The 26,434-nt window shown below is 39.4% G+C and overlaps 1 protein-coding gene across 2 annotated transcripts in view; it reads right to left on the bottom strand.

Annotated features, from left to right (window-relative positions):
- Positions 1-11,393: 11,393 nt before the first annotated feature.
- HSD17B11 (hydroxysteroid 17-beta dehydrogenase 11) overlaps positions 11,394-26,434 on the bottom strand; it is a 33,299-nt gene continuing 18,258 nt past the window's right edge. The window contains exons 4-6 of one of the 2 annotated variants that reach the window (XM_055313162.1): positions 25,066-25,203; positions 16,683-16,799; positions 11,394-12,267 (exon numbers count right to left, since the gene is read on the bottom strand). In XM_055313162.1, coding sequence (XP_055169137.1) covers positions 12,177-12,267; positions 16,683-16,799; positions 25,066-25,203 — 346 coding nt within the window. In that variant the 3' untranslated portion in view covers positions 11,394-12,176. The remainder of the gene's footprint in view (positions 12,268-16,682; positions 16,800-25,065; positions 25,204-26,434) is intronic. The other variant, XM_055313161.1, reaches the window with a different exon arrangement.

Raw genomic sequence — 26,434 nt, 5'->3', positions numbered from 1 at the left:
CCTCCGACTTTGTCCACGTATTCTAATAGGTTGGAAACACCTGAGTTTGGAAGTGATGCAATTGCTATTAAAAGCTTGGCACAGGGACAGAGGAGTCATGGAGAAAGTGCTCTCTGGACTTGTTTACTGGGAAGCAGTTTTGTGCTGTGTTGCACAATGAAATTTCACCTCTAGAGATAATTCTAGAGACAGTGCATCAGCTAATGGTCTTTTGGTAGTCTCCTGGTATCTTTCTGTAAACAAGTGTATTGTTTTTAATTGAAGGAAAAGAAGAGAGTAGAGATAATACATTCAGGAGACTTCAATAAAGTATGGGCCAATCAGCCTTAGTGCGATTCATTTATTCATGAAAGCTCAGCATCAATATTTCAGTTAACTAATTATTTTACATAAGATAGTCATTTCCCTGAAAACCTCTTAAGTTTGGGAGAGATTGGAGGTTATATAAAGCAATCAGGAAATACTCTGATACCATGGGAATGGGCACTAGATCAGGAGCCAACTCTCCACTCTTCAAAATGGTGCGACTTCTAACACCCCAAAAATAGAAATAACTCAAGTGTCCATGAACGGATGAATGGATAAACAAAATGTAATATATACAGACAATGCAATAGTATTATTTTTAAAGATTTTTTAAAAAATTTATTTCTTCATGAGAGATGCAGAGAGAGAGAGAGAGAGAGGCAGAGACACAGGCAGAGGGAGAAGCAGGCTCCATGCAGGGAGCCCCACGTGGGACTCGATCCCAGATCTCCAGGATCACACCCTGGGCCGAAGGCGGCACTAAACCCCTGAGCCACTGGGGCTGCCCATAGTATTCTTTTAAAAAAAATGAATGCAATTCTGATTTTTTTTTTTTTTGCTAAATAGTATTGTTTATTAAGGCTTGTATTCTCCAGAGGAAAATTTATCCGATGTTGTCCGTGACTCCATACAGGCAGTAAGAGTTCAGAGAGTGACACGTTCTCAATACAAGTCTAAATAATACAGCTTAAGCTTTAACTCAGAGGGTCTTTTGGAGTAAATAGTTTTAGGAAAGTATTTGCTCTCTAAACAGTAAGATCCCCTACAATGGGCGCGTGCAGACTGTGCCAGAGCGACAGGCGTGAGCACCATTTTCATGCTGAGACTCAGACTCCGGGTGGCATGCTACAACATTCATGAACCCTAAGAACATTAGGTGAAATGAAAGACACAAAAGGACATGACTCCCTGCGCATGACCTAGATTATTCAAATACATAGGGACAGGGAGTGGATTGTTGGTTATTAGGAAATATCACTATTTCTTTGGAGACCAAGAAATGAGAAATTATAGGATTTATGTGCATTACAATAGCCCACTGTTTGTTTAGTCTAACTATAGTAATCTGCCAAGAACAAATTGAGGAATATAATCTCTTTTCTCTTTTTTTAAAGATTTTATTTATTTATTTGAGAGAGAGAGAGAGAGAGATTGAACGAGCAGGGGGAGCTGCAGAGGGAGAGGGAGAAGCAGACTCCTCACTAAGCATGGATCCTGATGCAGGGCTTGATCCCAGGACCCTGGGATTATGACCTGAGCCAAAGGCAGGTGCTTAACTAACTGAGCCACCCAGGTGCCCTGAATCTCTTCTAATAAATACTTTCCTCCTCCTTTCTGGAGGGTCCATTAGTACATCATCAAAGGTTCTGTTTACTGCCAAACTCATAAAGCAGTATTAGGTAGTCTTAAATGTCTTATAAATTTCTTCAGGCTCCAAAACCTAGTTTCTATGCAAACAAACCCCAAGAAGTTCACATCTTATAGAGGCCTCAGAATACTTTTGGTTTATGAAATCCCTTGCTTCATCTCTACATATCAATCCTACTTCTTACAGTAGCAAAGAGAAGGTCTTGATCTCTATAGTGTACTTCTCAATATTTCTTTCCTTGTTCCTCCAATTATTCTTTCCCTATTAATTCCAACATTTTCCTGCCCATGGGACCGGTCTCTTTTGCTTTCAACTACTTTCTGTTCTCTACCATTGTAAAAATATTCTGTGAAATCTTTTTCCATCCCACCCCCCATTGGCAATCCTGTCTTTCATATCTTACTGTCAAAGTATTACACAGTGATTACCTCTGTTTTCTGGCTACCCATTTCCTTGGGAGCATAGAAATCTCCTGACCCTTTACTCTCTACCGGTGCAAAGTGCTATGATGGTCCCAAATATAAGGAGCTATGTGAGCATCATTAGACCTGAAGATGGGGGGAGGGTGGGAGGTGAGACAAGCAGGGGTTAGCCACACGGTGAAGGAGATAAGGATGTTCCAGATATAGAAAACCATGTGTAGAGGCACTGGGAGGTGAGAGATCATAGCACATTCAAAGGCTAGGAAGGTCCCTCTTGGATAAGAGAGTGTGGGTCAGAGAGAAGTTAGAGAACATATAAGAAGCTCAGTCACTCAGAGAGAGTCTCAGCATCAAGGAGAGTTAGTGAAAGATTTTGAGGAGGGGATTGTTATCAGATTTAGAAATGCTAAAAAAAAAAAGATTTAGAAATGCTTTAGGATAGAGAATGCATGGGAAGAAGGGCAAGAAGGATTCTTGGATGGCTGTTCAGTAACCCAGGCCAGGGGTGGTCGTGGCCTGAATGAACACAGTGGCAAAGAGATATTTGAGAGAGGGAATAATAGAATCAATGGGCATTCTTTTAATAAATATATATCAAACCCTTTTTATGTCTTAGGGACTGTTCCAGGCATTGGGGATACAGCATTGAACAAAATACATAAAAACAAAGCTTCCTGGGAACCCTTGGTGGCTCAGCGGTTTGCCGCCTGCCTTTGGCCCAGGGCACGGTCCTGTAGTCCCGGGATCGAGTCCCACGTCGGGCTCCCAGCATGGAGCCTGCTTCTCCCTCTGCCTGTGTCTCTGCCTCTCTCTCTCTCTCTCTCTGTCTATCATAAATAAATAAATAAGTAAATCTTAAAAAAAAAAAACAAAAACAAAAAAAGCAAAGCTTCCTAACAGAAACTTATGCTATACGGGCAATGTAGACACTAAAGATAAATAAGCAAAATATGTACTGTGCTCCCCAGTAGTAAGTATCAAGGTGAAAAATAGAGGACAGAAGGAGAAATGGAATCTTATAGGGCATGGCTGTGTAGGGGGCAGGGTTGCAATTTTAGATACGGAGTAAGAAGTTCTGAAAAGACCTAGGGAAAAAGACTTAAAGGGGAGATAGAGCTAGCCATGTGGCTGTCTGCAGAAGAGCATTTTGGAGAGGAAACAGTAATGTACAAAGGTTTTGAGATAGGAACATGTCTAGCGGGTTGAGGATCATCAAGAGGACTGATGTGCCTGGAGTGAATTGAAAGAGAATGAGGGTAGTGTAACAGTTTTATAGATCAAAATGGCTAGGCTATAGTTTTCAACTATTCAGTGAAACTAATCTAAATATTGCTGTGAAGGTATTTTGTGGTTAATATTGATAATAGTCTTTAAGACAAAAACTTTTTAAAGATTTTATTTATTTATTCATGAGAGACACACATGGAGAGAGGCAGAGACACAGGCAGAGGGAGGAGCAGGCTCCTCACAGGGATCCTGATGCAGGACTCGATCCCGGGACCCTGCGATCACGCTGAGCCAAAGGCAGGTGCTCAACCACTAAGCCACCCAGGCGTCCCAAATAAGACAAAACTATTCTTAATGATGTGGATGGGCCTTATCCAATCAGTTGAAAGGCCTTGAAAACAAAACTGAGCTTCTCTGTACTATAGACTGAATATTTGTGTCCCTGCTCACAAAGTTCGTATGTTGAAACCCAACCCTCAAAGTAACAGTATGTGGAAGTGGGGGCTTTGGGGGATGATTAGTTCATGAGGATGGAGCCCTCATGAATGGGATTAGTGTTCTTGTAACGGAGACCCCAGAGAGCTCCCTTCCCCCTCCTGCCATGTGCAGACACAGCAAGAAGACCGGCTGTTTGTCGGTGAACTGGGAGGCAGGCTTTAGCCAGATGCTACTACATCCTGGGTGGCTTGATTTTGGAATTCCAAGCCTCTTGAACTGGGAGAAATAAATTTTGGTTGCTTAAGACCCACTTGATCTTTGGTATTGTGCTGTAACAGCCTGAACTGCCTAAGACACCCCAGAGGCAGCAGCAATGCTGCCTCAAGACCGTATCACCGATTCTGCCCCAGGGGTCCCAGCCTGTCAGCCTCCCCTACAGATTTCAGAGTCGCTAGCCTCCCACAATAACATGAGCCAACTCCTCAATTCCTTGAAATTGATCTACCCTCGTATGTATGTATGTATAGAAAATCTACTGATTCTATTTCACTCTAATATAAGTAATAAGGTAATAATCGGTAATAAGGTAAGAAGACTGGATTACATATGGCCTTCCAGGTCATGGTAAGGACTTTAGCATTAAGTTTTAGGTGAGGCGCTATTGGGGGATTTTGTACTGAAGCATGACATCATCTCATATTTTAGATTTATTTTTTTCCTTTATTTATTTATTTATGATAGAGAGAGAGAGAGAGAGAGAGAGAGAGAGAGAGAGAGAGAGAGAGAGGCAGAGACACAGGCAGAGGGAGAAGCAGGCTCCATGCACCGGGAGCCCGATGTGGGATTCGATCCCGGGTCTCCAGGATCGCGCCCTGGGCCAAAGGCAGGCGCCAAACCGCTGCACCACCCAGGGATCCCCCCATCATCTCATATTTTAAAGACTTATTCTGGGGCACCTGAGTGGCTCAGTCGGTTAAGTATCTGACTCCTGATCTCAGCTCAGGTCTTAATCTCAGGGTCCTGAGTTCAAGCCCACATTGGGCTCCATGCTGGGCATAGAGCCTACTTAAAAGACAATTTTTAAAAAAGGACTCACTCTGGCTGCTGTGCTGAGGGGAACAACAGGTGATGGTGGCTTGCATCGGGGTAGTGGCAGTGGGGGTGATAAGAGGTGATAGAATTCTGGATATATTTTCAAGGTAGAGCAAATAGAATTGCCTTTTTAATGAATGTGGGAGGAATCAAGGACGACACTAAGTTTTTGGCCTGAGCAACTGGAATAACAGGGTTTTGAACAGGTTCAGGACAACATCAAAAGCTCAGTTTCATATAGGTTGAAATGCCTGCTGGTTATGCCAGCAGAGATACACCAAGAAGGTGGTTGCATATATGTATGCCATTCAGAGGAGAGATTCAGGCTGGAAATATAAATGTGGGAATGGTGACTAATATTGAACATGTGTGCCAGGGATTAGAGGATTTTGGTGAGCTGAGGGATGAGGGTGAGCAGAAGGAAGGAGGTAGGTATAATTGTAAGTTTTTAACTTGGACACTTGTTAGAAGTGCCATTCTCTGTTAGGGAACCCAGATGGCGTAGAGAAGATGCTAGGTTTTGCATGTATTGATTATGACATTTATGTAACTGCAACTGGAGATAATGTAGGAGATTACAGTCTAGTTCAGCCCTTTTACGGATGAGGAAATGGAGGTTCCAGCACAACTAGCTTGAATTAGATTGCCCAGTGCTCTTTTTGCCATACGAGGCCACTTGTAATCGTAATTGTAATTGTAATTTTGCCATACGAGGGAAGACTGTGAAAGTAAAAGGCACATCTCTCTCATCTCAAGATTGTCTAGTCATCCCTAGACCAATTTATAAAAAAAAAAGGAGAAGAAAAGGAAAAAAAAACCCACAAACGGTTAGGAGTCAGATTGGCTCTAAGGTCAAGTGGGAATTCCTCTGTGTTTTGGGGAAGGATGTGATGTCCAGTGGAAATTAAGACTATCCCAGTATTTTCAGGCTCAGCATTTTAATTTCAGGAAACTTTAGACCGTTGTGATATTGGGTCAGTCCAGGCTAGACTTCTTTCAGGTAGACTTCTTGGGCATTTGCATGTAGCATCTTATTCCACCTTAACCTAATTCCTTGATGGAAGAGCTTCAAACAGTCTTTCACTGGCTAATTATGGATTATTGTTTGAATACTAAGGACAGCTTGGGTAAAAGGAAGAAGAGGTGTTTAGGTGATGGTTCAACTCTCCAAGAGTTCCACTGAGGCTGTGGGATCAAGTGAGGTCAGCAAATGTGTGTTCCAACCCTCATCTTGACCTCTGAATAGTTGTGTCATTTCAGATTTTGTTGAATCTCTTTGGGCTACCTCATCTATAAAATGGGAATAGTGATGTCCACCACACAGAATTCTTCAAGGTAGTAACTCTATCACCCAGCCTGGGAGAAGAAGCTCTGAATAATTGCTCCCCTTCCCCACAGCAAAATCCTTATTAGTTATTTACGCACTAGCCACGTTGGTGTTGACGACACACTAAGGTCAATTTTAACCCTTTTCCTTGGCCTGATTCCTCACTCTTTCTAATCCTTATTTCCATTAAAAAGAACAGTGAGGATGAAAAGTGTTTCTGAAGGCAAGCCTGGGAATATTCTCAAAGGGAATAGGGGAGGTCCCTGAGTCCTACTCATCCCATGGCAGGGCCCCCAGGATGACAGCAAATGCTCAGAAAGACTTTATGGTGTCTCCAGGGAGGGCTCGTTCTTTGCCTACCCCACAAAAGAGAGAGACATCTGTCATCAAGGTCCTAGTTTAGGACCACAGAGTACCATGAGGGTTGACAACTAGAGAAGTCTTTCCTGTTTACTTGAGAACAATGTAAGCCTCTTTGGTTTTGGTGTGACTCTCAGAAGTAGGCCTATTGATGGCTAAGATGAATTTTCCCACTAAATTGTGGAGAAGTGGGTTGAGACAATTCATTCATTCAAGTAACCGTTAAAAGTTTTCAGACCTAGAGTCAGAGCAGTAATTGCCTGATGTTAGTGAATCAGAACCAACTTTCATTTATTTCCTATTAAAGAGCAGAGAACAAAAGCCCAGAACCTCTACAGTGTTCATTAACCTTTCAGCAGACCTGTGGGCTCCGGCCCCTAAGGTCCTTCTGGGTTCCTGCTCCCTAAGGGAATTTCAACAATGCCTTCAACCTCGCCTGCTACACAGAATTGCTGGAAGATTAAATGGCAAACCATGCCTCACATGTGTGTAACATTCCAAAAATGGACTGATTCCCATTCTGTCAGCACACTATCCAAGAAGTAGTACTTATTTCTCAGAATGGTTAATGCCAGAGTCTATCCAAGGGTCAGTTTCAGACACATATGTTAAGAACTAAACATGCTTATCGTGTAAAGAAGGAAGTTATCAGTATATTTGGGGCCTCGGTTATCTTACTGAAGTTTTCACTGATGGTCTTCTCCTTGTCTACTTCATTGTTCTGCTTGGCAAGTTAGAACAGGTATAACTTAATGAAAAGAATAAACGCTACATGTATTTCAAAATGCCTTAGAAGCTGACGGTAAGAAACTCTCTCCACCTTCTAGTGTTATTTCCTGCTAACAGGACAGGACAGGCTGTAGGTAAATCTGTAAATCCCGTGGTTACTCACAGGCACTCCCGCAGAGTGCCACCACAATATGGCTAATGCAGGAGAAGAATCTAAGTTATGTTATTCAAATATAACAATGTTTTCAAAGGTAGGCATTCTCAATCAGATGTGGATTCAATGTAGAATGTAGTTTGACAGCACTTGTATTTGGATTCTCTTATCAGAAGAAGGATGTTGACAGGCAGGGAGAAATTTATTGTAGGAATACCTGCTGTGAAATTTTCTTATCTATTATAAAATTTACAGTATAACCTTCCATGAACGGATTATCCTACGAGCCTTCTAATTTGCAGTGGCACTGATATATTTATTTAATTTGTTGAATAAGTGTTTAGACTTAAATATTAAATAAATACGTTAAAAATTTTCAGATCTAGAGTTACAACAGTAACTGCCTGATGGCAGAGAACAAAAGCCCAGAACCTCTACAGTGTTCATTAACCTTTCAGCAGAGCTGGAGCTCCAGCCCTAAGGTCCTTCTGGGTTCCTGCTCCCTACGGGAATTTCAACAATGCCTTCAACCTAGCCTGCTACCCAGAATTGCTGGAGGTAAATAAATAAAGATTAAATGTTAAATATGTTTGTTTAGAAACAGAATTAAGATCTTTTACCATGGGGGGGAGGGGCAAGATGGCGGAAGAGCAGGGTCCCCAAATCACCTGTCCCCACCAAATTACCTAGATAACCTTCAAACCATCCTGAAAATTTACGAATTCGGCCTGAGATGTAAAGAGAGACCAGCTGGAATGCTACAGTGAGAAAAGTCCGCGCTTCTATCAAGGTAGGAAGACGGGGAAAAAGAAATAAAGAAACAAAAGGCCTCCGAGGGGGAGGGGCCCCGCGAGGAGCCGGGCTGAGGCCGGGGCGAGTGTCCCCAGGACAGGAGAGCCCCGTCCCGGAGGAGCAGGAGCTGCACCAACCTTCCCGGGCGGCGGAAAGGGGCTCGCAGGGAGTTGGAGCAGGACCCAGGAGAGCGGGGATGCCCTCGGGCTCCCGGGGACACTAACAGACACCTGCGAGCGCAGGAGAGTGCTCCGAGCTCCCTAAGGGCTGCAGCACGCACCGGAGCAGCTCGGAGGGGCTCGGGAGCGGCTCCAGGGAGGGAGCTGCGGGGCGGGAGCGCAAATCCAACAACACAGGCCCCGGAGCACAGGGCGCCGGGACACAGCCCAGGATCCGGCCTCCCCCCGGGACAGGCAGAGGCCGGGAGGGCCCAGGACAGCAAGGACGCTCCTGCCCCGAGCTGAGCAGATCAGCGGCCCCGCCCCGGAGCCTCCAGGCCCTGCGGACGGAGAGCCGAGAGCCCCGAGCCCCGTAGTTCCTGCGGAGGCTGAATCCAGGCTTCCAGAGTTGCCATAGCAACTGCAACTGATCCTCCTGAGACCTCACGGGGTAAACAACCCCCGCTGAGCCCTGCAGCAGGCAGGGGCAGAGCAGCTCCCCCAAGTGCTAACACCTGAGAATCAGCGCAACAGGCCCCTCCCCCAGAAGACCAGCTAGAGGGACCAGTGATACTCCCCCGTGTTCCAATACAACTTGTTTTTGGCCACTCTGCACTGAGCAAAATGACTAGAAGGAAAACCTCACTTCAAAAGAAAGAATCAGAAACAGCCCTCTCTCCCACAGAGTTACAAAATCTGGATTACACTTCAATGTCAGAAAGCCAATTCAGAAGCACTATTCTACAGCTACTGGTGGCTCTAGAAAAAAGCATTAAGGCCTCACGAGACTTCATGACTGCAGAATTTAGATCCAATCAGGCAGAAATTAAAAATCAATTGAATGAGATGCAATCCAAACTAGAAGTCCTAACGACGAGGGTTAACGAGGTGGAAGAACGAGTGAGTGACATAGAAGACAAGTTAATGGCAAAGAGGGAAACTGAGGAAAAAAGAGATAAACAATTAAAGAACCATGAAGACAGATTAAGGCAAATAAATGACACTCTAAGGAAGAAAAACCTACGTTTAATTGGGGTTCCCGAGGGCGCCGAAAGGGACAGAGGGCCAGAATATGTATTTGAACAAATCCTAGCTGAAAACTTTCCCAATCTGGGAAGGGAAACAGGCATTCGGATCCAGGAAATAGAGAGATCCCCCCCGAAAATCAATAAAAACCGTTCAACACCTCGACATCTAATAGTGAAGCTTGCAAATTCCAAAGATAAAGAGAAGATCCTTAAAGCAGCAAGAGACAAGAAGTCCCTGACTTTCATGGGGAGGAATATTAGGGTAACAGCAGACCTCTCCACAGAGACCTGGCAGGCCAGAAAGGGCTGGCAGGATATATTCAGGGTCCTAAATGAGAAGAACATGCAACCAAGAATACTTTATCCAGCAAGGCTCTCATTCAAAATGGAAGGAGAGATAAAGAGCTTCCAAGACAGGCAGGAACTGAAAGAATATGTGACCTCCAAACCAGCTCTGCAAGAAATTTTAAGGGGGACTCTTAAAACTCCCCTTTAAGAAGAAGTTCAAGTAACTCTGAACGTGAATGGGCTTAATGACCCCATCAAAAGGCGCAGAGTTTCAGACTGGATAAAAAAACAGGACCCATCTATTTGCTGTCTACAAGAGACTCATTTTAGACAGAAGGACACCTACAACCTGAAAATAAAAGGTTGGAGAACCATTTACCATTCAAATGGTTCTCAAAATATACCCTAAAAACTACAGAACACTTCTGAAAGAAATTGAGGAAGACACAAAGAGTTGGAAAAATATTCCATGCTCATGGATTGGCAGAATTAATATTGTGAAAATGTCAATGTTACCCAGGGCAATTTACACGTATAATGCAATCCCTATCAAAATACCATGGACTTTCTTCAGAGACTTAGAACAAATTATTTTAAGATTTGTGTGGAATCAGAAAAGACCCCAAACAGCCAGGGGAATTTTAAAAAAAGAAAACCATATCTGGGGGCATCACAATGCCAGATTTCAGGTTGTACTACAAAGCTGTGTTCATCAAGACAGTGTGGTACTGGCACAAAAACAGACACATAGATCAATGGAACAGAACAGAGAACCCAGAAGTGGACCCTGAACTTTATGCTCAACTAATATACGATAAAGGAGGAAAGACGATCCACTAGAAGAAAGACAGTCTCTTCAATAAATGGTGCTGGGAAAATTGGACATCCACATGCAGAAGAATGAAACTGGACCACTCTCTTGCACCATACACAAAGATAAACTCAAAATAGATGAAAGATCTAAATGTGAGACAAGATTCCATCAAAATCCCAGAGAAGAACTCAGGCAACACCCTTTTTTAACTTGGCCACAGTAACCGGAGAAGGACAAACAGTGTATGTTCCCATTCATTTGGGGAATATGAATAATAGCAAAAGGGAATATAAGGGAAGGGAGAAGAAATGTGTGAGAAATATCAGAAAGGGAGACAGAACATAGAGACTCCTAACTCTGGGAAATGAACTGGGGGTGGTGGAGGGGGAGGAGGGTGGGGGGTGGGGGTGAATGGGTGACGGGCACTGAGGGGTACACTTGACGGGATGAGCACTGGGTGTTTTTCTGTATGTTGGTAAATTGAACACCAATAAAAATTAATTTATAAAAAAAAAAAAAAAAAAAAAAAAAAAAAAAAAGATCTTTTACCATGAAGTTTGTGTACCTAGTGTGACTCATTTACTATATTTCACAATAGTTAGTGATTCTGATTTATATATTTTCTGAGTATGAACCTCTGATACAAGGACCAAAGTTCTTTACTTAGTATATATGTGTCTAATACAGTGTTAGAAATATTTTTCTTCAATAGAAATCCAGCAAGCCTGCTTAATTTTTTCAATTCATAGGTCTGATCTTCTTATCTCGCTGAGCATTACTCACAATTGAGAAATTTCTGGATATTAAAAAAAAGATCTTTGATTACATAATCCATTTTCCCTTAATTTGAGCCAAGTTGAGCCAACTTCCGTTCAAGATGAAAAGATGGAGACAAAAGTTTAAGTTTGATCTGTTTATTGTTGCCATTATGGGTACATTCTCCTAATTCTCTGCCTCAAATCCCAATGATGCTTTTGTACCTGCAACACATGTCGATCTCAAGTTTCCTTGAGCTGAAATGTTTGGCTTTGGAATGTGAGGCATCTTTCAGGAAACAGTGGGAACTTGTGTGATGAAATGTTTGAGTGACATTTCTTACATCATAAGAAACTCATTGTGAAATGCCACTAGATACAGTCCTTCATTATATTTAGAGAGCCTGAAGATTTTGTTTTTATAGAGAATAGAAAAGGAAACGGGAATTATATAAAATTTAAGTGCAATTAGAAATAAAATTATATCTTACACATTTATAGTACAAATTTTCCAGAGATTGCACAAGTCACAAAATCTTAGAAATTATAAAATTATTTGTAATTTTATAAATTATGTAATTTATAAGGTCTTTCCTAAGGTATTCCCCTCTTTGTATTATATAAAATTAGCTTTCAGCTAAAGGACAAGTGATAATAAATGAGGACTGTCAGGGCCTCCAAAAAAGATATTGAAGAAAGAAAGATAATTAGGAAAAGCAGAAGTCTAAATATTAAAGTTCTGATTAACATTAGATGAAATTGACTTAAACCTGGTAAATCAGTTCTATTCATTTATAGCTAATGTGTGAAGAAGAATTTAAGTTACGTCACTTAAATATAATGATGTTTTGGAAAGCAGGTATTTTTGAAGATGTGTATTTACATTAACTAAATATAGAATGTGGTCCATGTAGGACTTATTCTCCTTTAGTTTTATACCCAATAACTGCATCAAACCTAATATCGATCTTTCGTCTAAAAAGTGCCAGGAAACGCTCAGGAAGGATCCTAAAAAAAGATACATGAAAATAATTAGGAAATAAGTATTAAGTGCATTTGTAAAATATCTTCTTTTAAAATACACTTATCATGTGTCATCATTTTTTTTGCATGAGAAAAAGGACTTTTTAATTTATATTCTATGTATCAGGCAGTTCTATGTAATATATAAACCAAGTGCTGGAAGACAATCACGTAGCTTGGTGATACAATGCGAGAAAGATAGAAGAGGCACATTATAGATGGAAACTATTTTGTTGGGCTTTCTTTCTTCCTTTCTTTCTTTCATTTGAGAATAATGAAGTTTTTTGGATATTTCTTAAAAAAACAGACTTCAGCTTCATTGCCCTAGTCCCCATTTAATAATGAATATTTGTAAAGTCTCCCCATGATAATGCTGTTTTCTCATCCACAGCAGGCTATGGGAATGCCTGTAGGATGGAGCTTTCCATTCTATGGTCTATGGAGAGCCTCAGATGAATATGTGCAATAAGCCTTGTCTAAAAACTGAAGACATGATTTGTCTCTTCTCTGCACTCTTTTCTAATGGATTTAAGTGCTGCTGTGACAGCTAATGTAAAAATTAGAGGGAAGATATTATCATATTATCAGCAACTTCTTGTCATCAGTCATTTCTCAATCAATAGAGATAATACATATCTATAACTTGTGTTTTGGGCATATCCTTATCATGTATCATTTTAAACAATATTTGTCTTAAGATTAGGAAATTTAACTCTGAGTCACTACTCTAAGTTCTTTCCAATTAAATCCATTTTGTTTTCAAAAGGAAAAGGAAGGAGGCTTAACCTCCTTTAGGGTAAGAGTGACTTGAAACATTTAGTTTACGAAATAGATACCCTCCTGTGTTTCTCAGAAGAGCTAAGACAGGAGGTGTCTAGAACTAAAGAGCTGAGATGCTAAAGGCTTTAAAAACAAGAAACATAACATTGGAAAGGGAGTGAGACTAGGAACTAATTTTATATTTTACAATCCAAAATATTATTAAAATGTTCCACTGAGAGACTGAAGAAATGGAATAGCTAAATGAAAATGCAGATAAAGAACTTTGTTTTGAGCATAATGCTGAGCAAGTTATTTAACTTTTGAGTTTAAACTCCTCACGTGAAAATGGAAAAATTAATACCTACTCCACAGTGTTCTTGTGAAGAATCAATGTGTTAACATAAAATGCTTTAAACACTTTATTTTGTACATGTGCTTGCTTCAGCAGCTCATATACATTTTATTTTGTACATGACGGACATATAGTAAGCCTAATTTTTTTGTTCCTACCCTATATAGGCATAGCTCAGAGATACTGCAGGTTTGGTTCCAAACTACTGCAATAAAGCAATTATTACAATAAAGTGAGTCAAATAAATTTGTTGGCTTCCCAGTGCATATAAAAATTATGTTTACACTATACTGTAGTCTATTAAGTGTGCAATAGCATTATGGCTAAAAATATTTATAGACCTTAATTAAAAAATACTGTATTGATAAAACATCCTAACCATTATCTGAGCTTTCAGAAAGTTGTAATCACCAATCACAGATCACCATAACAAATAAAACCATGAAAAACTGTGAAATAGAGCAAGAATTATCAAAATGTGACAGAGCCATAAAGTCCAAAAATGGTGTTGGAAAAATGACGCTGATAGAGTTGCTTGATACAGGGTTACCACAAAACTCCAATTTGTAAAAAAAACACAGTATCTTGAGAGTACAATGAAATGAAGGGCAACAGAATGAGATATGCCTGTACTTAAGAATATTATGGAATTCGTCACGTTCCAATGAGTCTGAGAGACTTTAAACAGAATATGTAAGTCAGTATAACTATAGTTGACCCTTGCACAACACACATATATCTTTTGACTCCCCAAAAACTTAACTACTAAAAGCCTACTGTTGATCAGAAGCCTTACTGATAACCTAAACAGTCGACACATATTTTGTTATATGTATTATATACTATATCCTTACAAAGTAAACTAGAGATAAGAAAATGTTATCATGATAATCATAAGGAAGAGAAAATACACCTACAGTACTGTACTGTATCCAAAAAAATCCACATAGAAGTGGATCCCTGTAGTTCAAAGCCATTTGTTGTAGGGTCAACAGCATATAGGGATATCTGACCTATGGCATTAAAATAAAGCTTGCCAATTGAGCAACAAACATTCATAGTCTGAGAAAAATCAGGGCAATGCTAATAAAAGTGTTAATTATAATAATAATAATAGTTGTCTATAACATTTATTGAGTATAGTATCCTGAATACTTTAAGTGCATCATTTTATTCATTCCTCACAGTCCTATAATGTCTTACTGTCTCCATGTAACAAATGAAGACACTAAGTTTTAAAGAAGTCAAACAGGTCATCCTGTGTTCATGTGGTGAGCAAGTCACAAACATAGCTTCATCTAACTCCAAAGCACAAACTTTGAGTCTCTATGCTAAAAGTCTAGAAAATGGAATTAATTTATTATTATTATTATTTTTAAAGAACCACCTTTTTTTTTTAGATTTTATTTATTTATTTATTCATGAGAGACAGACACTGAGGCAGAGACACAGGCTGAGGGAGAAGCAGGCTCCCTGCGAGGAGCCTGTTGCTGGACTCGATCCCAGGACCTGAGGATCATGCCCTGAGCCCAAGGCAGTCATTCAACCTCTGAGCTACCCAGGCATCCCTAGAATCAATTTATTAAATCAACATTTTGGTGCTGCCATGTGTCCATCAACTCTTCGAAGTACAGGGGTTACAGACAGTCATGAAAAAAGACAAACTTCCTTCCCTCATAGGCTTACATTCTAAAGGACTGTAATCACTGAGTGCTTACTTATGAAATGTAACAAGAATAATGGTAAACACTTCATAGGTTTTAACTTGGTCATTCAGCCAGGAGATTCTTGAGTTTTCTCAAGGTTTAGGTTGATTACCTAAACTTCTAAGGAGTGTTCAACCACAGTTCCTTGCAGAAAGGGCTAAAAAGCCTGATATGTGTCAGGTATGCTTTTGATTTCTTGAAATTTTTTCAGTCTGTAGGTCAGTAATTCTCAAAGTATAATCTTGAACCAACTGCCTGAGGCAGTTGCCTGTCAAAATACAGTTGTCTGGGTCCCAACCGAAATATCCTGTATTAAAACCTCTAGAGGGACCTGGGTGGCTCAGTGGTTGAGTGTCTGTCTTCGACTCAGGGCATGACCCCAGGGTCTTGGGATCAAGTTTGGCATCGGGCTCCCCTGAGGGAGCCTGCTTCTCATTTTGCCTGTCTCTTCCACTCTCTCTGTGTCTCTCATGAATAAATAAATAAAATCTTAAAAACAAAAAAACCTCTAGAGGTGAGATCCAATAATTAATTTTTAAAAATTATCTTCCCAAGCGATCCTGATGCCTCACCATGTTGGAGGCCTGACTGTAGGAACAGAGAACAAGAAGCTGGCTGACTGGCTTCCTTGCTTCCTTGCTTGCTTCCTTCCCTCTTTTAACCTAAGCTACCTCTTCACATTCCCTTCATTACTTGGACTAGCCTCACTGCCACACAGTGTTCCCATGTGAGTAATGAGGCAATGTGTTAGGTGGAAGGTGGTTAAACCAAGTGGTTTCCAATCTTGGCTGTACATCAGAATCACTGGGAAAGTTGTATCTCTCAGATCAGCCCACACTCCAGACCAATCACATCAATCTTGGGGAGTAGGTTCCAGGCCTTAGTATTTTGAAAACTGCTAAGTGAATTCCAATGTGACCAAAGCTGAGAGCTAGTGCTCTAAAGAAATGCTTCTTAAATTTGAATATGCATTCAAATCACCCTTGGGTCCTATAAGAATGCAAAGTCTGGTTCAGGACATCAAGAGAATCTGTATTTCTAACAAAGTCCCAGGTGATGCTGATGTTGCTGATCCATGGAAGTAGTAAGGCTCAAGGATCTCTAAAATTATTGAATTCTAAAAGCTTATTTAAGCATTCTTATGTTTCAGTATGCTTTTGGACAAAATACGAGCTCAGTGATTATCTATTGTATTTTTAGATGAATATCTAAAACCTTATGGTCTCCTCCAACCTTATGGTTCTATGACTTCACTATGTAATAATGCTTAAAAACTACCCTTCTTTATAGTCATCTTCTATGAGACAAGACTTCCAGAAATATACACATTTCTTTTTCTAAAAAAAAGAAATTTAAACACTTGTGGAAATTACTCAGCTCGTTTACCCAATTGCTATACAAACCCTGCTTCAAGGATTAACAAATGTGGTTTTAAAAATTGATGGATTATCGAAGCCTATACTTTTTGTCTCTTAATTCCATTTAATTGTGCTTTATCAAATGTCTAGTTTTAAATCTGAGTAAAAGCATTAATACATAAATCTTTATTTATAATGCTGATAAATGTAACTGTCACTTACTTTTCCACCACTGTTAAAAAGCATATAGAAGATGGAATAAAAATCATTTTCTGCTCAGTCAGGATCCCATTCATCAGCTTGTCTACCACTTCCTCAGGTTCCAGGATGGGCCCCAAACTGAAATCAGAAGCAGTCTTCAGCAACAAAACATTTCACTGAAGCTTCTGCTTTAATTAGGTGCTAAACAAATAAGTTAAATTACCATAGGAATCATAACATAACAAACTTGTAGCATTTGGCCCATTATAAGTGCTCAAAAATAGCTACTGTTTTAGCATGAATATTAACAACCACTTATTTAGTGCTTATCATGTACTGTGCACTGTGCTAAACACTCTACATAGGTCATCTCACTGAAGTTTTCCAACAACCTGTGATGGAGATCCTATAGTACCTATTTTGTCTTGCAAATGAGAATTATAGAAGTAGCTAGGATTCAAAAATAATTGAGCTAAATTAGGACTGATAAATTCACTTTTATATCTTTAGAAGTTTTGGGGCACCTGGGTGGCTCAGTTGGTTAAGTGTCTGCCCTCAGCTCAGGTCATGATACCAGGGTCCTGGGATCTAGCCCCACATGGGGCTCCCTACTCAGCAGGGAGTCTGCTTCCCCTTCTCCCGCTGCCCCTCCCCACCCTTCCCACGCATTCCCTCTCTCTCTCTCTCTCTCTCTCTCTCTCTCAAACAAATAAATAAATAAATAAAATCTTTAAAAGTCTTGGGGAAAAAGTCAAATACCATTATACAAGTTTTATTATTTACTAAGACTGTTTAGTAAACAATTTCTAAAGTATCAGAGAAAATTAAAATATATATGATATGATCTTTCATTCTCAGCCTAGGTCAGTCATTTATTAGAATACTGTGTTCACCCTGAACCCTGAAGACTACATAGGAAAACCTGGAGATGCAACAGAAAAGGAAATGTAATAATAAAGGTGAGTGCTTTTGGCCCAGAGGAGGTAAAAATGAAAGGCAATGGAAACCTGAAGAAGACTAAGCCCTCCTTTGCCTAGGGCATAAGCAGAGAACCAAGGAGGATGAATCTAGAAACTGAAAGATGCTTGTGTCTTGAAGTGTTCAGAAGGAAATTCACTTTCTAGCATATTGCTATCAGACTTCACTACTCCCAAGTTCCATGAAAACTCACAACCACCTATGTAAACAGTACAGCATACATCCACATTCCCACTGTGGCCTTGTGAACCTACCAATCAAATGATATTGCATTGACTAAACTTTTCTTAGTGTACTCCCTCTCTTTACCCCAAATCTCAGCCTCTGCCAGAGAAATTTTCATTAAATTTAATGGCTGGCCAAGAATACAATTTTTAAAAGGCCAAAAAGAACAGGCTTCCAGAAAATAATATCTTGGAAGAATAAAATCTTAATCATTAAAATATCAGTACATGGAAAAAATTTTTCCCCTGACAGTCTAATGTTAATAAGAGTTGCAAATCCTATTAAATAAATGTTCATGATGGATTCTGTAGAAACTGTCCCAAAACACTTCAGGCCTATCTATTGGTGTGGGGGAGAATTTATGTGGGGGCATAGTAATACTTAGGGACAAAGAGTATTTTCAGGCTGAACTTTGTTTGATTATCTAACTACCACTTGAGTGATTAAGTAACTTTGGGGAAGATATTTCTACTATTTAAAGTTTTTTAAAAAAGGATTTTGTTTTTGTATTTAATCTGAAAAATGGGTTTAATGCAGTGGTATGCTAGTAAATGTTTCACAACTGGCTCTCTAGGGCACAGAATTCTCTGTTTTGTAGCATTTAATTTCTATGGTGTAAATACTCTCACCATGGCTGGTTTCAAGCTATTATTGCTGAATGAGTATAAGCTCAGCACTCCACTGGTAATGTGCATGGAAGTACTTGATGCAGTCATACTATACAAATGTTACTTGTCACCTTTTTTTTATGGTACTAGCCAACAAAACTATTATCTTTCTGTAGTACACACAAAAATTAAGCTTTTAAAAAGAAAAATTTTATGTATATTTCATGTAGGAGTGATGTTTTTAAAAGGATATTGAACAAAAATAATTCTTGGCTATCAAAAAAATTTAATCAGGATAGCCAATGACAAGCTAATAAATTCAGGTTATGCTACATTGTTTTTATCACTAATTGGAAAGAGAGAGATAACTTATTGAGGGAAGAATATTTAATTAAAAATTGTTCATATGCCTAACAATAGAGCTCCAAAATACATGAAGCAAAAACTGACAGAATTGAAGGAAGACACAGTTTAAAAATAAGAATTGGAGACATTAATCTTACTTTCACCAATGACTTGAATGGCAGTATAACCAACTAAATCTAACAGCATCTATAGAACACTCCACCCAACAACAGCAGAATTCATATTCCTCTCAAGAGCACAAAGAGCATTATCCAGGACAGACTATATGTGAGACAACAAAACAAGTCTCGTTAAATTAAAAAAAAGACTAAAATCATACAAAATATGTTCTCCAACAACAGTAGGATAAAATCAGAAATTAAGAGCAGAAGGAAAACTGGAAAATTCACAAATATGTGGAAATTAGCCAATGGTACAAGGAAGAAATCACAGGAAATTAGAAAGTACTTTGAGATGAATGAAAAAACACAACATACCAAAATTTATGGGATGCAGCAGAAGCAGTGCTCAGAGGGAAATTTATAGTTATAAATGTCTACATTTTAGAAAAACTCTGAGATCTCAAATCCATAACCTAACTTTTTACTTTAATAAACTAAAAAAAGAACTAAATGTAAAGCAAGCAAAATGAAATAAGATTAGAGCAGAAATAAATGACATGGAGAATAAATTATAATAAAAAAATCAATGAAACCTAAAGTTGGCTTTTTGAAAGATCAACAAAATTGACAAACTTTTAGCTAGACTGACCAATAGAAAAAGAAAGAAACTATTATGAAAATGAGGACATTACTGCTAATCTTACAGACATATAAAGAGTTATAAGAGGGATCCCTGGGTGGCGCAGCGGTTTGGCGCCTGCCTTTGGCCCAGGGCGTGATCTTGGAGACCCAGGATCGAGTCCCACATCGGGCTCCCAGTACATGGAGCCTGCTTCTCCCTCTGCCTGTGTCTCTGCCCCCCTCTCTCTCTCTCTCTGTGTGTGTGACTATCATGAATAAATAAATTTAAAAAAAAGAGTTATAAGAGAATACTATCAACAATTGTATGCCAACCATTAGATGACCTAGAAGAAATTCCTAGAAACACACAAAGCACTAAAACTGATTCAAGAAAAAAATATAAAATATGAGTAGATCTTTAATCAGAGATTGAATCAGTAACCAAAAAACCCCCAGCAAAGAAAAGTCCAGGACCAGATGGCTTCATGAAAAATTCTATCCAATATAGGATATCCAATATCCAATAAGGAATTAACACCAGTCCTTCTTAAAGTTAAAAAAAACAAACAAACCAGAACTTGTCCTAGCTCAGTCTACAAGGCCAGAATTACCCTGCAAATAAAGCCTAAGACTAAGATATCTTAGGATATCTTAGAAAACTTATAAAAATATCTCTTATGAACATAGATACAAATATCCTCAACAAAATCCAGCATCAAAGCAAATGCAGCATCATAGTAAAAGGATTATATACTATGGCCAGGTGAGATTTATTGCAAGAATGCAAGGTGGAGGTAGGGGGCACCTGGGTGGCTCAGTTCGTAAAGCATCCAACTCTTAGTTTTGGCTCAGGTCATGATCTCAGGGTTGTAAGACTGAGCTTGGTATGGAGGCTGCTTGAGATTCTCTCCTTCTCTCTCTGCCCCTCCTCTTGCTCTATGCTCTCTTTTTCTCTAAAATAAGATAAATAAAAAGAACCCTCCAAGAATGTGAGGTGGTTTATCACATAAAAATCAATCATTATAGTATATCATATGAAAAGCCCCATATGATCATCTCAATAGGCACAGAGAAAGTATCTGACACAATTCAACATGCTTTCATGGGGGAAAAAAAAGCACTCAACACACTGGGAACACAGGGGAACTTCCTTAAGCTGATTTCACAAGCACTTACATGATACAGCTTGGTTTCTATAAACAGAGTGGAGTAAAAAAAAATAACAGGACTTGTTAAATATGATGATCATCAGCCTTTCTAATAATCAAAAATGTATTAATATAACACAGAAGTACTTTTTTCCCTCATCATTTGACAAAAATTAAACATGTGGTAATATTCAAAGCTGGCAAATATCTCGCTGGTGGCGGGATAAATTAGGACAATCCATCTGGAGGGAGTCTAATAAATCTTTCAGAAGTAAATAAGTTCCTACTCTTTGATCCAGCAATTCCATTTCAAAAAACCATAATCATAACAAAATGGCTAGAAAAGTGAACAAAGACATATGCACATACACATATACACACAATGAGCTTCCCAATTATTTTTTATTCGTCACTAGTAGAGCTTTGTCAGAAGAGGGCACTCTTGCCCACAAGGAAGGTTAGTTTGTGCAGCTTTGTCCTGTTTGTGCAAGGAAGGCAATGTTAAAAAATTCAATTATAATAAAAAAATATACGGTGTCTGTTTTTAACTGCTTAAAGACAGTCTGGGCGAAAAAATTGATTCAAATATATTATATCAGGGTCCAATGAAGGTTTTCCTCTTGAAAATAATGGAGGAGGGGCATCTGAGTGGTTCAGTCTGCCTTTGGCTCAGGGTATGATCCCAGGGCCTTGGGATTGAGTCCCGCATCAGGCTCCCTGCAGGTAGCCTGCTTCTCCCTCTGCCTATGTCTCTGCCTCTCTCTGTGTGTCTCTCATGAATAAATAAATAAAATTTTTAAAACAAAAAAAGAAAATAATGGAGGAAGTTGGCAAATCTTATCCTTGAGATGGAACTCACCTCTTACTTTGACACTTCCTTTTAATTGTAATGGACTTTTTAAAAAAATTTATTTTTATTGAGATATAACTGACTCATCACATATCACATGTAAGCTTAATATATATGGTGTGTTGATTTGATACATTTATATATTGCAATATGATTACCATGGTGGAATTGGCTAACATCTCTATCGTATCACATCATTTTTGTGTGTGTGTGTGTGTGTGTGTGTGTGTGTGATGGGAACAATTAAGATCTAGCCTCTTACCAACTTTGTTTTTTTTTTTTTTTAAAGATTTATTTATTTATTCAGAGAGAGAGAGGCAGAGAAAGAAGCAGGCTCCATGCAGGAAGCCCGATGTGGGACTCAATCCCAGGTCTCCAGGATCATACCCCAGGCTGCAGGCAGTGCTAAACCGCTGCACCACCAGGGCTGCCCCTCTTACCAACTTTGATGTTTATAATACAGTATTGCTGTCTACAATCACTCTGTTGCATATTAGATCTCCGGGAGTTACCACTTGCAGGTTTTGCCCTGAAACAATTATCTCCTCAATTCTCCCACCTGCTGCCTCTGGTAACTACCATTCTACTCTGTGTTTCTATGAATCCAGATTTTTTAGATTCCACACATAAGTGAGATCATAGAGTATTTAACAGGCTATTGAGGTTTTTTTCATCTTTCTACTCCTCCTGGTCAGCTCTACTCCTCAGGCCCCCAAATTAATTCGTCCTTTGTGTTCTCTCTTTAGGGCCCAATTAGGGTTTTCTCGACTAATACAGATTAATCAAGACACTAACTTTCTGAAGTAAATATGTTCACTTTTGTTTTCTAACAAAATCGTATCTTAAAAATAGGCTCATGGTGTGCCTGGGTGGTACAGTTAGTTGGGCATCCAACTCTTGGTTTTGGCTCGGGTTGTGCTCTCAGGGTTGTGGGATCAAGCCCCATACTAGGCTCTGCACTCAGCCTAGAGTCGGCTTGGGGTTCTCTCTCCTTCTCCCTCTGCCTCCTCTTCCCTGTGCACTCTGTCTCTCCAAAATAAGTAGATAAATTAAAAAAAATAGGCTTTTGGACAATTTGATAGATTCTTCGGGGAGCTTGAGATCTTTGCACAGTCACCAAATTTCCAGCTGATGTCGACCTTCTACTCTATCTACCTATGGGCAGACATATCTAGATTAAGGTGTATTAAATGGAACCTTCTATTTTCCCAGAGTGTCACACTGGATATCCTTCGTTAATTTCGAATATATTTTCACCAAAGGCAGATGAATTGGGGAAAATAGGGAGAAAATTTGAGTATGTAGAATAAAACTTAAAGACTGAATCCTATCAGGGCAAGAGATCATCCAAAAGTAGACCCATGTACCTATCCAGATTTATTGTAAAGATGACATTTCAAAGCAGTGAAGGAAATGATGTGTTATTTAATAAATAATGCAAAATAACTTATTAACTATTTGGGAAAAACAAGCAACACCCTGATCTTATTTCTTAAAGTAAATTTGGGTGGAGCAAAGGTCTAGATGTGAAAATGCAACCATAAAAGTATTAGAAAAATATAGATGGATATCATATGCTTGAAGTGAAAAAGACCTTTATAAACACCTGGGAGAAATGAAAGGCCAGGAAGGAAAAAAAAATGAGAAATTTTAATGTAAAAATAAGTAAAAATAAGTTTAAAGGCAAATAGCAAGCTGGGGACAATATATATGCAACATCAATGGCATATGAAAGGGTATCTTGAATGTACAATGAACTCATGGGTACCAACTTTGAAACTCGATGGCTCAGTAGAAAAGGTGAGCAGAAGCCATGTAACAGGCAATTCACAAAAGAAGTCAAACTACCAAAAAACTTAGGAAAACACTTTAGTCTAACTACTAAGTCATCAGAAAACAAAGACGATCCTTCACGTGGGCAAAAGGCATAAAATCTGCAGAAGGCAGATTGGTGGGGAGGTGGAGGTGCTCTTCCTACACTGGTGGCCATGAGTGTAGATTGGCAGAACACTTCTGGGGTACTTTGGTAGTATGTACAAATATTTAAAATTTGCATACACTTTGACCCAGTAAACCCTCTTCTAAAATCTACCTGAAGGAGGGGCACCTGGTGGGTCAGTCAGCTAAGCAGCCACCTTCTGCTCAGGTCATGATCCCAGGGTCCTGGGATTGAGCCCCAGGCATTGGGCTCCTTACTCAGTGGGGAGTCTGCTTCTCTCTCTACCCCTCCCCTCACTTGTGCTCTCTCTCTCAAATAAACAAATAAAATCTTAAAAAAAAAAGTAAAATAAAATCTACCTGAAGGAGATGGTACCAAAATGTGAAAGTGTGTGTGCACTAGGATAGGATGTTCATTATAGCTGTGCTATGGTAAAAATCTCTAGTAGGCACAACTGTTCAGACTAAGTAATCAATACAACCTATGATAAAACTCTGTATTTACCGACAGGAAATGATGTCCATGACACAATGCTGAGGGAAATAAGTACTTTACTTACAGCTTCCAGAATCCCATGTGTAATATATGCTAGTTGCATAAAATTCAGATATTTAAGCAGTACATAGAAAGATGTCTAGAAGGATGTTCATCAAAATGTTAAGAGTAATCTGCACTGGATAGGTTTCAAGGAAATTAAAAAAAAACAACCTTTCTTATTTATTTGTATTTTTCTGTATGTTGGAATTTTTAAAAAGTATGCATCATGCTTATGAAGACATTAAAACTATTCCCAAAGGGGAAAAACATTAAAATTTAACCTCAGAATTGATCCTTTAGAGTTTTATTTAATTAATTAATTTAGTTCTAGAGAGGGAGAGGGGGTGATGGGAGGGGCAGAGGGAGAGGGAGAGAGAGAATCCCAAGCAGGCTCCCTACCCAGCTCAGAGCCTTATGCGGGGCTCGATCCCATGACCCTGAGATCATGACCTGATCTGAATTCAAGAGTTGGATGCTTAACTGATGGAGCCACCCAGGCATCCCTATAGTTTTATTTTTTAACCGAGTGAAGACTGGTTGGTACTCATTTAGAGGATAATCTCTAGACAACCAAGCAAAAATGTTTTTTACACTGTGGTCCTGGGTTATCTATCAGAATTGCCAATGATACCTGCTAAATAGAGTCTTAAGGCCCCTTCCCCACGACTATCCTATCCCAGACAAACCCAAGCAACCAACATATGTGGGGATGGGACCCCTACACGGTTCCCAAGCACTCCTGGTGAAATGTATGTATATTTAAGTCAGAGAAACATTGCTTGGGAAAATTAAAAAAAAAAGGAGGATTAGCAAGTTCACCTGAGTTAACTCGTATTTATATTTATGTACATTCTCTCCCTCGCTTGTCTCTCCACCTGTTTTCCCACAATCTACAAGAGCTGAAATTGAGATGAGCTAAGGGCATCGAATATCAGGTGTTCTAAGGATTAAAATATTTAAGAAACTGCGCAGAATTGTTGATATTCACACTAATCACCAATCCTTTTGTCCTCGTTTCTGTCTCAACTTACGCAGTACTTGCGTTTTTGATGAAGCCAGTGTTTATAAAATTAGGGCAGAGACATGTTGTTTTGACTCCAGTTCTTTCTAAGGCAGCCAGTTCTTCAGTCAAAGCTTTATGAAACCCAACAGCAGCAAATTTGCTTGAACTGAAAATAAACAGAGAGAGGTCACAAAATAATTCAAGAAAGTTGCTGTATCTGCTTAATTCAGATGCCTGTTTTCCCTAGTTAAGTGTGGTCCTGTGCCAAGCCTCATTGCCATGAGCTGAGTCTCAAGTTCTAGCCCAGACCTACTGAATCAGTATGTGCATTATACTTAGGTAAATTTATAGACATTAAAGTCTATGGAAGCAGGGCCTCCATAGGGTGTCTCGGTGGGTTAAGAGTCTTGATTTCTCTTGATTTCAGCTCAGATCATGATCTCAGGGTCCACACTCAGCGAGGAGCCCGATTGGGATTCTCTTACTTCCTCTCTTGTCTGCTCCCTGCTGCCCCCCATCCCTGTTTCTGCGCAAGCGCGTTTGATCTCTCTCGCAAAAATAAACCAGTAACTCAGTCTTTAAAGTCTAGGAAGCATGGGCACGGGACGCTTACTGCATCCCAGCGTCACTTACTGGAATGAGAACTGAGTAGGTTCAAAGGTCTTGCCAGGAAAATTGGTAAAGTGTTTGTTTTTGTTGATGCTGCTTCCATAAGATTTAATATCACTATAGCCTGTTAATTATTTAATATATCCAGGGAAATTCTCTTGGGCAAGTCCTGTTTTTTCCTTTAAGTCTCAGTTTCACTTCCTCAAAGAGGCCTTCCTTTACTCCTAGTCTAAATTATTTTCCCCATATATAGTAACCTTCAGTTTTTCAAAATAGCCTGTTTAGGATTTGTGATTAAATATTTATTTGGATGAACTTTTTTTTTAAATTATTCTTACCCTTTCATTTGCTTTTTTTTTATTCTTTTTTTATTTTTTATTTATCTACGATAGTCACAGAGAGAGAGAGAGAGAGGCAGAGACACAGGCAGAGGGAGAAGCAGGCTCCATGCACCAGGAGCCCGACATGGGACTCGATCCTGGGTCTCCAGGATCACGCCCTGGGCCAAAGGCAGGCGCCAAACCGCTGCACCACCCAGGGATCCCTGAACTTTTTTTTTTAACATCTGTCCCTCATACTTTTACTATAAGTTTCATGACTATTTTGGTTTCCAATAAATCCCCAGGGCCTAGCATAGTGCTTGGCATATAACAGCTGCTCAATAAACATTTGTCAAATCAAAGAATCGAAAGGCAAAGCAATTCTTATTGTCATAGCTCCTTCATTTGGCAAGAGAAGGAAAATTAATCATATTCTAAGCAGATATTTCTTTTCTAATTAGTTTAAAA

The sequence above is a fragment of the Nyctereutes procyonoides genome, unplaced genomic scaffold (genome assembly GCF_905146905.1).
Source record: "Nyctereutes procyonoides isolate TBG_1078 unplaced genomic scaffold, NYPRO_anot_genome, whole genome shotgun sequence".
In the NCBI taxonomy this organism is placed as follows: Eukaryota; Metazoa; Chordata; class Mammalia; order Carnivora; family Canidae; genus Nyctereutes; species Nyctereutes procyonoides.
The sequence above is the reverse complement of the archived record's forward strand: the minus strand, read 5'-3'. Positions and strand labels throughout refer to the sequence as shown.